Source organism: Jatropha curcas, chromosome 3 (genome assembly GCF_041381405.1).
Source record: "Jatropha curcas cultivar XTBG-Jc1 chromosome 3, XTBG_Jcur_1.0, whole genome shotgun sequence".
NCBI lineage: Eukaryota > Viridiplantae > Streptophyta > Magnoliopsida > Malpighiales > Euphorbiaceae > Jatropha > Jatropha curcas.
Genome location: NC_143153.1, coordinates 2,975,664 through 2,990,422, shown reverse-complemented (window position 1 = coordinate 2,990,422; position 14,759 = coordinate 2,975,664). Strand labels below are relative to the sequence as shown.

At 33.2% G+C, this 14,759-nt stretch overlaps 1 protein-coding gene across 2 annotated transcripts; it reads left to right on the top strand.

Annotated features, from left to right (window-relative positions):
* The first annotated feature begins 4,709 nt into the window (after positions 1-4,709).
* On the top strand, positions 4,710-13,721 carry ABCC5 (multidrug resistance-associated protein 5). Of its 2 annotated transcripts, XM_012229823.4 has the most exons (12): positions 4,721-5,108; positions 5,389-7,647; positions 7,781-8,101; positions 8,182-8,268; positions 8,730-9,425; positions 9,597-9,761; positions 10,360-10,654; positions 10,879-11,093; positions 11,647-11,952; positions 12,331-12,394; positions 12,493-12,732; positions 13,146-13,721. In XM_012229823.4, the coding sequence occupies exons 2-12, from the start codon at positions 5,554-5,556 to the stop codon at positions 13,259-13,261; spliced, it is 4,599 nt and encodes a 1,532-aa protein (XP_012085213.1). In that variant the 5' UTR covers positions 4,721-5,108; positions 5,389-5,553; the 3' UTR covers positions 13,262-13,721. The 2 variants fall into 2 exon arrangements, with proteins under 2 accessions (XP_020539133.1, XP_012085213.1); XM_020683474.2 differs by lacking the exon at positions 13,146-13,721 and having other exon boundaries at positions 4,710-5,108; positions 11,647-11,948; positions 12,493-12,647.
* The last annotated feature ends 1,038 nt before the right edge of the window (positions 13,722-14,759 follow it).

Sequence of the window (14,759 nt, the reverse complement as noted above, 5' to 3'; positions counted from 1 at the left end):
AACGCTACGGTCCTGCAGTAAGAGGGCAGCGTCTCCCACCAATGCTTGGGGGATCAATGCGCCCTATGAAAAAGTCTTAAATTAAGACGTCAACACCTGATTAGCTGTCTGAGCTGACAGAAACTGTGAATAACACACCTGATAATGCTTTTTTTCTTTTTCTTTTTTTTTTAATCTCCCATTAGAAGACCAAATATGAAACAGATTGTCATAATTAAAAGAATATGACAGAATTTACCAAAAAAAAAATATGACAAAACTGGATGGGAAAATGAATTTTAGTATATGAAATGTTCGAGAGTTTCTAGTACTAACAGTAGCAGTAGCCACCAAACATAGTGTCAATGTTGGTCCATCAAACATTGATGAGTGGAAATTTTTTTTTTTTTTTTTTTTGAAAATGAAATAATTTCATAAGATTAGCCAAATTAAGTAGGCATCAATAATATGATTTCAAACATCTAAGTTGAAGAGTGGTAGTTATAATTAAGTTCGTTTCATGCAAAACCCCACAATTGAATATTAAGTTATTAAACCACGTTTAGACTTGACTGTTAGTATCAAATTCATTTTCAACTAATTCCTATTCCTTTTTTTTTTTTTTTTTTTTGGAGACATATAATTCATAAGGTGAGTACGTACAATTGTGGGACCCAATTCTTATGAAATTTTTAATTATCTTTCAATAAAAAATTTTGTTTTGTTGTCAAAGTCTATGATTTTATATTTAACTGACTATATTTGTCATTGTTACACTTACACTATAGTTAATTAGCTTTTAGCTTTTCTGTCCTTTTCTTTTTGTACAATTAACAAAGTTAATATTTAATCATTTATTTATCTATTAAATATTAATATTGATTGACTATCCACCAACGTCCATGGGTCACCAATCGTCAAATATCAATTATCCGCTGATATAAATAATTAAATCACGTTAGCTCTGTATTTAGAGATAAAATCTGTCTGAGAATATATTTTACACCAATTAAATACTTTTCATGCTGGCAACCGCGCGTTTATTAAAAAAAGATAAAATGATTCCATTTCATTTACACATACGCAATTTTTTAAAAAATAAAAAAATAACTTGGTTTTGTTGTTTTCTTCTCCTTAGTTTTTCATTAGGCTATGGGTCTCCTCTTTTCGGTTGCTGTGGTAATCTGAGAACTTATGGTCTAAAAAGATCTTACGGTCCAGTGATTTTTCGACGACGATGATGATTTTGCTCGACATGTCGAAGATTTGAAGCGAAGTTTTGATGTAAGAGAGGATGAAGATGACCACAAAAATGATGATAATAACAAGAATGGTAGTTCTGGTTCATTATCATTGAGGATGATTGGTAAAAAGCAAAAATGGCAAGAGGGTTTTGTAGATGCTGGTGATTTTGCATACTGTTCTGTTAAGAAGGCCTTTTGTTCAATGGTTTTTATGATCAGAGAGCTTCAAAATTATGCATTGTCGATAAGAGGTAGAGTTTACAGTGAAGATTTACAAGCTGTGGTTAATAAGTTTCAGAAGGAAATGAATGCTTCCTTTGTTTCGCTCTTTCAGCAAGTCTTTTCAAGAACTCCAAATCTTATGGTTTATGTTATGCTTCTTTTAGATAATTTATTTTCTTTCTTTCATTGTATTTAAACATAATAATAGAAAATACTTATGGAAGGAAAATTAACTATTCCTTATTATTTTCGTCCGTTATTTTATTTTCTCTCCTTTCCAAATAAAAGTTTAAAGTTAGTGCTACTATGAGGTGGCTAATTACTATTAATAGAATAAAAAAAATTATCTTCCACCTGGCAATTGGATGTTAAATTTTTACAAGTAAGTTTCCTTATTGTTGGTATTATTAATTCTTATCTTCTTTTGGGTTAATGGTCTTTAAAAGATTAACTAAAGGGTTAGCTTTTTTTTTTTTTTTATTAAAAAACATAAATTATGATTTATGAGTTGTTGTCTATATTATATGCATAAAGTAAGGAACAAGGTGGAGATCTAAAGGCATAGTTTACTTATGGTAATTATTTTTAAATTTTGTTATAAAAAGTAAATAGAAAAGCATTCATATCAATTTGAAGATGTTACTCTAATTCTAATCTAAAGAATAAATTTTGATACTTATGTGTTTTTAGCATATATTATAAATAATAATTATTTATGAATAATCAATAATTAAATTAGCAACTGAAGACTAATTATAAATTACTAACTCTGTTCCACAATACTTGTCACATTTAGAATTTCACATCTCTTAAGAAAATTATTAAATTTGTCTAAGTTACAATAAATTATTGAGTAAATTAATTATATCACCCTTAATTTAATACTAATTCTTTAAGAAAATTATTAAATTGAAATAATAATTATTAATCATATACAAAGGGTAAACATAGAAAAAAAAATATCTACTATTCCTCAATACTTATCTATTAGGAAAATGATAGGTAAAATTTACCATTCAAACTATAATAACCAGCTTTCCCTCAATAAGTGTGAAAATAAAAATAAATTTATTTTCATATGACGAATAAAGAATTTAACTTCCATAAAAATTTAACATATTTTTTGATTAAATAATTAAATAAATATAGTTAATTGAATGCTATTAATTGTTAATAAAAATAATCAGATTAAAAAAGTAACCAAACATTAGAAAATTACATATCCTGAAAAATGTTCATGAATAAATAAATATGTTCAACTTCCATATAAATAAATGGATAAGTACAAACAAATATAATATAATGGATAAAAATGTTCATGAATCAGACATAAACCTGAAAAATGTCAGATTTTTTTTAAAAAAATAATATATACTGATCATATTTTTCTTTATAAATTGTAGCCTAGCCTAACTTGTATGAGAAAAAAAAAAAAAAAAGAATGCTATTTCTTTTTTTTTTTTTTTACTATTTTTAACATAATTGTCAAAGACAACCTCTAATTGTGTCACGTGATAAAGTAGATTAGGTTCCTTAGTTCCCTATGGGGGACAAGTGTACGCCTAAAATCTCCCTTCTTTCCCAGTAACCAAACAAAGAGGGCTAATCAAATTTAATTTTAAATTGTTGTTCTGTTCATTTAAAAATATAAATAGTTTAAAATTTTTATATAAATATTAAAAAAATAATCAACTCTTTTAAATTATAATAAAGTTATTATCTTAAAATAAAGAATAACTTAAAAAATTATTTATTATATTAAAAAAATATTATTTATTAGTTTTAAAAATATTCAAAATTATTTATATTTTAAATAAAATAATAATAATAAAACGATTTATATTTTGAGATCGATACACGAGTACGAATGATAGAACAAAATGCAAAGTAAAATTACTTTGGTTGCCCATCCCTTCTATTTATGTAATGTTTTTGGGGCCCTTTTACCCTTCCAATTGGATATGGAGTTTAAGTAGCCATAAATGCCCATATTGCCCTTACTCACAAACCTCTAACACAGGTGTCCCCTCCACCATGAAACCTTTAAAAGAACAATGACCTCAAAAGCTTACCATTATGGCTTCTCACTCATACCCTCACTTGGAATCCACCAAATCATCACACCTGTCATCATGCCTAATACATCATCATCAATAAAATTATTGGTTAATCATATTATGAATTATCTTTAGGCTTAATCATCTTTATCATCATCAACTCTTCATAAATTATACAAAATATTTTATCAATTTAGTCTCCATTCACATGATACCATTGTTGTCTTTTAAAAAAATGACTTATTATTTTGAATTCTCTTAGAGAAATTAATTATAAAAGGTATAAAGGTTGATTTCTTATGATTAATTCAACAATAATGAGATCTTGTATGAGATTCAAAGTAGTGGTTAATAAGTTTTGAATTTTGAATTTTATAATTTTATGGAAAAACATTTGAATAATTTATAGATTTACCTTTTGATATCATGCTATACAAAGATAAAATTTAATAATCAAATCATTTGATATACTTTTATGGAGAAAAAAAACAATTAATGATTTATAGATATGCAATCTTTTTCATATCATATTATATAAAGGCAATATTCAAATAAGTGATAAATTATAATCCAATGACCTATAATAATACTAAATTAGTTTATATCAACATTGTTAATTTAGTCATTTATAATGTAATATGCTTAAATATATTTGATTATTTTCTAAAAAAACAGATTCAATGACATTATGTAAATTCTATTATGACTTATTAAACAATATATATATATATATATATATTTGGGATTCTTTTGACTAGGGATTCTCTAAGTAGCTTCTAACTTAATGGTCTTTGACCCTAAAAACCAAAAAGGATAAAATATAAGGCAAAAGCATATCCAAAAAAAAAAAAAAAAAATTACAATTACCAATATGGTAGGGGAGGGACTATGAAGATGAGCAATATGCAAAACCCAATTTGATTTTTGTATATTGAAATGGAATGTGTAAATCTAATATATAAATATATTTTTTAAAACATTCTTTGAGTTCTCCTCATCAAGATCTCATCCTCTACTACCATACTAAATTACTAAATTACCACACACATTCCTATGCACATGTAAAATGATAATATTCTTATGATTACCAAATTATATTCTCTCTCTATCTACATGTATTTCATTCATTCACTCTCTCTAGTGCTTGCTTTGTGTATTATATATAGCAGCAAAGCTAAAGTAGTAGGACCAAAAATACTAATAAAATAAAAAAATTTTTGATCTTTGATTTTAATATCTTCCATTTTCGGCATAACACACACACACACACACACACACCACCATTGCAATAGCCCAAAGCCAAATACTATTATTAATATTTATATACAAAAAGGAGAGAGAGGAAGAAGAGATCTCTTTCTCTTTCTCTATCTTCTATCTCTGTCTCTCTATATTTTCTTCATGTTTGTTGTAGCTCATTGTGGAAGAGTTGGTTAGTGTTGGGTTTGTTAGGCTTCTCTCTTTCTCTGTTTAAGGAGGTGTGGTGTGGGTTGTTTCAGAGGAAGAGCAGAGAAGAAGAGCTAGGCGTGGAGGTGTAGAAGAGGTAGCTATCAATCACAGGCTTGCCTCGGCAATCGTCACCGTTTATTGAAAAACGATTTTCAAGGTAAGTATTTTTTTGGTGTTTTCTCAACTGGGTTGTTTCCAGATTTTGAGATTTTGCGTCCCATCTCTTTGTCTCTTTGTGTTTTTTTGTTTCTCTCTCTAAGATAACATTGGGAGAGACGCGCACACACAGTGAAAGATACATACAAAACCCAAAACGCAAAACAATTCTTCTTTATCTATCTCTCTATCTCTATCTCTATATATCGTTCGCTTTCTTTGTCTCTTCGTGTAGCGTGTTGATAAAACTCTGTTTTTTTCCATGTGCAATGTGTCTGCAGATTCCATCTCCAAAGAGCTATAGTTCCATCCGTTGATTACCCAGAAGATGAAATGCCCTTCTTTACACGATTTGATCTCTCCTCTTCTTGTTGCTACTTGTTATTAGCTAGTGTTATAACACCACCGACTCGCTCATTTCAATCATCAACTCACCATTTTGAATAATGGGTATTGCCTTCTTGCTTGATAATAACGTCACGCTATCGACCCACTCCATTTTGAAGGCAATTCAAGGCTTGCCTGTATTGGAGCTAGCCTCTATTTGCATTAATTTGACGCTTTTTCTCGTCTTTCTCTTTATAATATCTGCCAGACAAATATTTGTTTGCGTTGGCCGGATTAGATTCATTAAGGATGATACGTCAGTTGCTAATTCAAGCCCAATTCGACGGACTAGTGCTGATGGAGAGATTCGAGAGGTTATAATCGGTAGTGGATTTAAGTTGGTTTTACTTTGTTGTTTCTATGTTTTGTTTTTACAATTTTTGGTGTTGGGGTTTGATGGTATTGCTTTGATTAGAGAGGCTGTTAATGGGAAAGTTGTGGATTGGTCTATAATTGCTTTACCTGCTGCCCAAGGTGTAGCTTGGTTTGTGTTAAGTTTTTCAGCACTTCATTGTAAATTTAAGGCGTCTGAGAAATTCACACTATTGTTGAGGGTGTGGTGGGTTTTCTCATTTTTGATTTGTTTATGTACTTTGTATGTGGATGGGAAGAGTTTTCTGATTGAAGGTGTGAACCACTTGAGTTCTCATGTTGTGGTGAATCTTGCTGCAACTCCGGCTCTTGCTTTTCTATGTTTTGTAGCAATTAGAGGTATTACTGGAATACAAATTTGTAGGAATTCTGATCTTCAAGAGCCATTACTTCTTGAAGAAGAGGCAGGATGTCTTAAGGTCACTCCATATAGTGATGCTGGGTTATTTAGCTTGGCTACTCTTTCATGGTTAAACCCACTACTCTCTATTGGTGCAAAAAGACCACTTGAGCTTAAGGACATACCCCTTCTTGCTCCTAAAGATCGGGCCAAGACTAATTATAAAGTTTTGAATTCAAATTGGGAAAAATTGAAGGCAGACAAGCCTTCAGAGCAGCCTTCTTTAGCTTGGGCAATTCTCAAGTCATTCTGGAAGGAAGCGGCTTGCAATGCCATATTTGCCTTGGTGAATACTCTTGTTTCATATGTGGGTCCATACATGATTAGCTACTTTGTTGAATATTTAGGGGGGAAAGAGACTTTCCCCCATGAGGGATATATTCTTGCTGGGATATTCTTCTCAGCCAAGCTTGTGGAGACCTTAACAACCCGGCAATGGTATCTTGGTGTTGACATTTTGGGTATGCATGTGAGATCGGCTTTGACAGCAATGGTGTACCGAAAAGGACTCAGGCTCCCAAGTTTGGCCAAGCAAAGTCACACTAATGGAGAAATTGTTAATTATATGGCAGTTGATGTCCAGAGAATAGGGGATTACTCCTGGTATCTCCATGACATATGGATGCTTCCCCTGCAAATAATTCTTGCACTTGCAATTTTGTTTAAAAATGTTGGAATTGCTGCTGTTGCAACTTTAGTTGCCACCATTATCTCCATCATTGTTACTGTCCCCCTGGCTAAGATACAAGAAGAATATCAAGACAAATTAATGGCTGCTAAAGATGATAGGATGAGGAGGACTTCTGAGTGTCTGAAGAATATGAGGATTATGAAGTTGCAAGCTTGGGAGGACAGGTATCGAGTGAAGCTGGAGGAAATGCGAGATGTGGAGTTCAGATGGCTCCGCAAAGCCCTTTATTCTCAAGCTTTTATAACATTCATTTTCTGGAGCTCTCCTATATTTGTTGCAGCTGTTACTTTTGGTACTTCAATATTGCTGGGTGGTAAGCTTACAGCAGGAGGTGTTCTTTCTGCTTTGGCCACCTTCAGAATCCTACAAGAACCACTCCGGAATTTCCCTGATTTGGTGTCAATGATGGCCCAGACAAAAGTTTCTCTTGATCGAATTTCTGGATTCCTACTGGAGGAAGATTTGCAGGAAGATGCAACCATTGTTCTGCCACGAGGCATGTCAAACATGGCAATAGAAATTAAAGATGGTGAGTTCAGCTGGGAACCCTCTTCTTCAAAGCCTACTTTATCAGGCATACAAATCAAGGTGCAAAAAGGGATGCGTGTAGCTGTTTGTGGCACGGTTGGCGCTGGAAAGTCGAGCTTTCTTTCTTGTATCCTTGGGGAGATTCCTAAAATCTCTGGTGAAGTACGTTAGTTTATGGATCTAATATATATATATATATATAATTAATGTTATTTTGTGGTCAACTGCAATTGTTTCTTTTGTCTACTATTGAGAATTGAAAATTCCTGAATCTGTTCTCTCTTTTCTGTCCCAGGTAAGAGTTTGTGGCTCTGCTGCTTACGTGTCCCAGTCAGCATGGATACAATCTGGAAATGTTGAGGAAAATATTCTTTTTGGCAGTCCAATGGATAAAGCAAAGTACAAAAATGTTATCCATGCTTGTTCGCTGAAAAAAGACTTGGAACTTTTCTCACATGGTGATCAGACCATCATTGGTGATAGAGGTATAAATTTGAGTGGTGGCCAGAAGCAGCGGGTACAGCTTGCAAGGGCTTTATATCAAGATGCAGACATTTATTTACTTGATGATCCCTTCAGTGCTGTTGATGCACATACTGGTTCAGAACTGTTCAAGGTTAGGCTTGCTCAATGTATCAACATAATGCTCTTCGTAATTAATGTAATTTGGCTGAACGTAATGATATGGAACTGCAGGAATACATAATGACGGCACTAGCAACTAAGACTGTGATTTTTGTGACCCATCAAGTTGAATATTTGCCTGCCACTGACTTAATACTGGTATGGAATTGCTTTCACATTTTATTTTTGTATATTGCTTCAGTATTATCAAGCCTACCTCAGGGTTCTATATCTTGCATCTTAATGAGACTGCTCTTTTTCTTTTTTAGTTGCTTTTTGTAGCCACCAACTTATTCTGTTATCGTGTTCATTAGTTTTGTAGTTGCATGTTAATGTTGCTTTCAATCAGTGTGCTAGCATTTCTCTCTCTCCGTATTTTTGTTGATTTTTTATTTAGACTCTTATTTTGTGTTGTTCTAAATTTCTAACAATTGTTATTTAATGGCAAATAAGATAATTGATTCCCAGTGCATCCATATACAGGAAAAGTGGTAATATCCATCAACTCAAGGAGTTGATTTTTCTCCATGACAATTGCGAATGCTGATGGTTGGTTTGGATGTACGTGGACTCACTTTGATCCCAGAAAATTTAATCAATCTTAATTTTCATTTCTTCAGGTTCTCAAGGAAGGGCGCATTATACAGGCTGGGAAATATGATGATCTGTTACAAGCAGGAACTGATTTTAAAACTTTGGTTTCAGCTTATCATGAAGCAATTGGATCTATGGATATCCCAAGTCACTCATCTGATGATTCAGATGAGAGTTTGCCTGTGGATGTCTCTGTTGTATTTAATAAAAAATGTGATGCAACTGCAAGTAATATTGACAGTTTGGCAAAGGAAGTACAAGAGAGTGCATCAGCCTCTGATCAAAAAGCAATTAAAGAGAAAAAGAAGGCAAAACGGTCAAGGAAAAAGCAGCTTGTTCAGGAAGAGGAAAGGGTGCGAGGGAGAGTCAGCATGAAGGTGTACTTGTCATATATGGCTGCAGCATATAAAGGCTTACTAATTCCCCTAATAATCCTTGCACAAACATTGTTTCAATTTCTTCAAATAGCTAGTAATTGGTGGATGGCTTGGGCAAATCCCCAAACTGAAGGAGATCTTCCTAGAGTGAATCCTATGTTACTCCTTGGTGTTTATATGGCCCTTGCTTTTGGGAGCTCATGGTTTATATTTGTGAGGGCTGTTCTGGTTGCTACATTTGGCCTGGCAGCTGCACAGAAATTGTTTTTGAAAATGCTTAGATCTGTGTTTCGAGCACCGATGTCTTTCTTTGACTCTACCCCAGCTGGACGTGTATTGAATCGGGTAAGTTTATTTGTTTTCTTTGGACTTACATACACTCTCTATATTCTATGTATATAGATTGCAGTTGATTATATTCTTTTTCTTTTACTCCCTTGCATTCTCTCTCTCTCTCTCTCTCTCTCTCGTTCTTTCTGTGTCTTTATCTAATGTCAATTATGTATGACCTTACAGGTGTCTATAGATCAAAGTGTTGTGGATCTTGATATACCTTTTAGACTTGGTGGGTTTGCTTCAACCACGATACAGCTTTTTGGAATAGTTGGTGTCATGACAAAAGTTACCTGGCAAGTTTTGCTTCTTGTTGTTCCAATGGCTGTTGCTTGCTTGTGGATGCAGGTGATTAATTAGTTTTTGCCCTTGAAAATGTTTCTGTTGGTTTGCGGATAAAAGTTGAGGAATGAAATGATGTTAATGTGTGTTTATGCGAGTTACTTCTGAATATTATTACTATCATTCACTGAATGCTTGTGTTATTATGATTGGCAATGAATAGATTACTGCTATAGGCTGCAATATCTAACATTACTTCTCTGTCATGTATTTGCAACAAGCCTTTTATTGATAGACCACCAAAACCATCATGTGGCTGTTGGAGTTTGTACCTCTCTATTTTCACTTACTACTTAGTTTCTAAATGACTAGTAAAACTATATTTCTTTTGCTTTCACTCAATGTTGTCTTTACACCCTTTGGATGTCATGTTTTTATCATTTGTAAATGAAATAACCATTGCATATAAATTATATTTTTATTGTTGCTCAAACTGAAGTGTTTTGGAATGGATCTTTTTTCACTATTTTAAACCACATTATCTGTGTCCATATAGCTTGAACTGTTTCAACCACAAATTGTGTTAAACACATTATCTGTTAAATCTTTGGGTTAAATGATATTGAAAGATATGTCAACTCATTATTGGTATGCTTGTATGCAGAAATACTACATGGCTTCATCAAGGGAACTGGTTCGCATTGTCAGTATCCAGAAATCTCCTATCATCCATCTTTTTGGCGAGTCAATTGCTGGAGCATCCACGATAAGAGGCTTTAGGCAAGAAAAAAGGTTCATGAAGAGGAATCTTTATCTTCTTGATTGTTTTGCCCGTCCTTTCTTCTGTAGTCTTGCTGCTATTGAATGGCTTTGCCTGCGCATGGAATTACTTTCAACCTTTGTATTTGCTTTCTGCATGATTTTGCTGGTTAGCTTTCCCCAAGGAAGTATTGATCCAAGTAAGTACATCATTTCTACTGTACTTCACATGTATACTTGAGAAACTTTATATACAGTGATAAGTTATATTGATGTTTCAAGCTATAATTTTCATCTTGAAGCAAGGGTAAGCTTATTGCTGAAATTGTTTGGAGGTGGATACAAGATAAATAATAAAACAAAGTAACTTCTTTAATCTATAAATTCATGCTGTTCCTAACCATGGTTGTTTGTTCTTGTACAGGCATGGCAGGCCTGGCTGTAACTTATGGCCTTAATTTAAATGCACGCCTATCAAGGTGGATACTCAGCTTTTGCAAACTAGAAAACAAAATTATTTCTATAGAAAGAATTTATCAATACAGCCAAATTCCAAGTGAAGCTCCATTAGTTATTGAGGGTTCCCGTCCAGCACCCTCATGGCCTGAGAATGGAACAATTGATCTGATTGATTTGAAGGTATGAAGCTCAGGTTCATTTCTTCAGGCACAAGCATACACCCTGCCTTGATGAAACAATTAACTTCTTTGAATTTGTACTGTTTGATTTGTTAGTTTGTCCTTGGATGGCTTATACCAAACTTTGAGTCTATTTGCAGTCTTGGGTCTTGGGTAACGCACATTTGCTGTCTGGATCAGGTTCCATGCTAAGTCATAAACTGTATGTGCCTATAATCTGGTTTCAGACCTTAAAACATTAGCACTACATTCTCCTTGATTTGGAGCATTCAACCTTTGCATCAAGGAACTGGAGTTTTGGAGTTAATCGGTCTTATTAGACATTATTTATCTTTAATTCTGGGACTGATTCAATTATCTATTGGCCATGACTTTATCATGTTTGTTTTGTAACACGCTAGATTCTCTATCTTGCGAAGAAAAATGAATATAAAATTTGGTTTCTCATGTGCATGATATTTTTGGAGAAAAATAATGGAGGCAAGATAATCTGTCTGATTCATACATATGGAAATTGGTTCTAAAATTGCTGACCATTTGTTTCTATTCTGAAGGTTCGTTATGGTGAGAATCTTCCTATGGTGCTTCATGGGGTATCATGCACCTTTCCCGGTGGAAAGAAAATTGGAATTGTGGGACGAACTGGAAGTGGTAAATCCACACTGATCCAAGCACTATTTCGGTTAATTGAACCTGCTGAAGGGAGAATCTTTATAGACAACATTGATATTTGTACTATTGGCCTCCATGATCTTCGTAGCCGTTTGAGTATCATACCGCAGGATCCTACTTTATTTGAAGGGACAATTAGGCGGAATCTTGATCCCCTTGAAGAGCGAACAGATCAGGAAATTTGGCAGGTCTTATTCCCTTGTTTTGTTCTCCTTTTTTCATTTCCGTGCTTATCTACAACAATTTAACTTGACCTGGATTTTGAATTTTGAAATGAAAGATTTGAAACGAAACTTTATAGTGATTTTTACATTATTAAATTTGCTAGGTCTCAAGCTAGCTAAGCATAGTTAGAAATGGTTATAAACTTCTTTTTAGATCTGTAAGTAATTATCTTTTGCAAGTCAAATTACATCATTTTCAGAAAAAAAAACCCTTTCCTCAGATATTAATTACTCAATTTCCCATCTTTTAACTTTATTTTGCCAATTAATTCCTTAATAAACAATTCTTATTGTATGGAAAACTTTCTGATAATGTGCTAAGAACTCCGCTGTTTGCCACAGGCTCTTGATAAATCCCAGCTTGGGGAGAAAGTCCGCAATAAAGAACAAAAGCTTGATACACCAGGTATGTAGCTGGCGGCTCAGCATACTGGATAATGTGGTCTTGATTTTGTATCTCTTGTTACTAACTGATTGATTTGTGTTCAAATGCATAACTTTCAGTGCTAGATAATGGGGATAATTGGAGTGTAGGGGAACGGCAACTCGTTGCCCTAGGTCGGGCTTTGCTCAAGCAGGCTAGAATATTAGTGTTGGATGAAGCTACAGCATCAGTGGATACAGCTACGGACAATCTTATCCAGAAAATTATCCGGAAAGAGTTTAAGAATTGCACTGTTTGCACAGTTGCACATCGTATCCATACTATCATTGACAGTGATCTAGTTTTGGTACTCAGTGACGGTGCGTACCAATAATTCGTTCTTTCTTGGTATGCCATAACACAATTGACATATTATGCTGAGGTTTTTCATTTAGGCAGAGTTGTCAATCATGGTTTTAGATCTTTCAACATATTTGTTGAATTTTTAAGAGTTGAAATGTTACTCAAAAGATGTAGTCAGAAGACCTTATATGGTCGAGCTTCAGTCACAACACAATTGTTGGAAATGTTTTAAGATCGTCACATCATATGCCTACTATTCTGTTTATTTATTTTACCTGTAATAAACTCCGTTTTGAACCTTTTCAAAAGTAGATATAACACAATTTTGCATTTTGTAATATGACACTTTATGTAAATTCCCATGAATATTTTTCTGTACTTCTTCATCTAGTTCTTATGTAACCTTTTCTACTTTTATGTGCTTTTGCAGGTCGAGTTGCAGAGTTTGATTCTCCAGTTCGGTTGTTAGAAGATAAATCATCCATGTTTGCAAAGCTGGTAGCGGAGCATGTGACAAGGTCAACAAGCGGCATACCAGACTTTTGATCAGATGGTATGCTGAAAATACTTTGGGTGAGAGGCAGGAAGAGCAGATTGAGGTCCACGAGCAAAGTGGATGCTGCTGCTGCTGCTGCATTCGGCGGACGGGAATTGAAAACAGGAAGGATTAAGGTGCAAGCTTCGATTCTTGCATGATCCCTATAGTTTCAAGTTCAAGGGAGAATCCATGCTTGGTTGGCATAATTTGTATCAGAAAATAAGTTGGTAATAATCACACGAGAAGGGGAAAAAAAAAAGAAAGAAAATTGTGGGTCTAAATTCGTTCGATGATGTGCAATAAAATTAGTGGTTAGATTAGGGCAGGCTTCTGTTTTTGTGTAGGAAAATTGTAGAGCTAAACTAGTCAATGCCCATCCCACTTCATTCTAGTGGCATAATTCAGTTTTAGACTAGAAATTTTGGATGCCAGAAATTTCTTCTACTATTGTTTCTCTTTATTTCTTCACTTTCTGCTTCCCATTATATATATTGACATGCATGGTTATTCCTAATTCAATCTCTCAGATGATGTAGACCAATATGAAGCTTTAACACTTGCTTCAAATTTGCAACAGATAAAAGCAGTAAAGATTATGTTTAAGCTAGTGGGTCTCTTAAGCTTCTTTTCTTAGCTAAGGAAGGATATTTCCAGGTCAAGCAAACAGAATTGCTAAGGTGGCCTGTTCATATGCTAGATTTAATCTTTTCAATATTATTAAATAAGAATTGATTTTGAATTTGTAGCCAAACCTTATTAGTTTTAGTATAATTTTGATTTAATCTAAATATAACCAATTCTATATCATTGAAATATAATATTTTTATATATTATTGTTTTCTTAAAATATAGAATAAGTATGAATTAAAGATCTGTTTGGTAAAATTAATTATTTTGATAGCTGTTTAAATTAGAGTTTCATCGAATGTTCATCCACGATTCCCTTATTCTAAACACTAGTATGCCACTAAATGCTATATGAATAGCTATTGTAGAACATGTCTTAAATATAAATTATGTGAAATTTTAATTTTTTAATACTAAATAAAAATTGTGTTTGATACGTGTCCTAAATATAAATTCTGTGAAATTTTAATTTTTTAATATTAAATAAAAATTATGTTTGATATTTTAATTAGGGCTATAAATAAGTCGAGCTTGAGTGAATTAATTTCTAACCTAAGTATTGGTATCCGGACTCGAAATTTACCGAACAAGAATGACATCATTTTTATATCAGTTTAATTAATTTTAGCTTATTAATCTAGTTTGTGACTGCCAATTAGGAGTAGTTTGGTTGATCTTCTCACTTATAGGAGGAGTGGAAGGTTTCGAGTGTGAGTCCTCATTTTCACCAATTTAGTGAGCCCTGCAGTGTTATTTCTATTTTAAGAAGTAATAAATGATATTTTTTCTAATATTATCATTATTTACATTAAATATAATACCTACATTTACAAATAACTCTTGGTTTGAGATAGAGCATAATTCGATCAAATTACATTA

Coding starts and splice junctions, on each gene's coding strand:
- ABCC5 (XM_012229823.4), top strand. CDS start 5,554: ATGGGTATTGCCTTCTTGCTTGATAATAACGTCACGCTATCGACCCAC. Junction 8,102..8,181: donor CTGGTTCAGAACTGTTCAAG/GTTAGGCTTGCT, acceptor ATGGAACTGCAG/GAATACATAATGACGGCACT. Junction 11,953..12,330: donor CAGATCAGGAAATTTGGCAG/GTCTTATTCCCT, acceptor TGTTTGCCACAG/GCTCTTGATAAATCCCAGCT.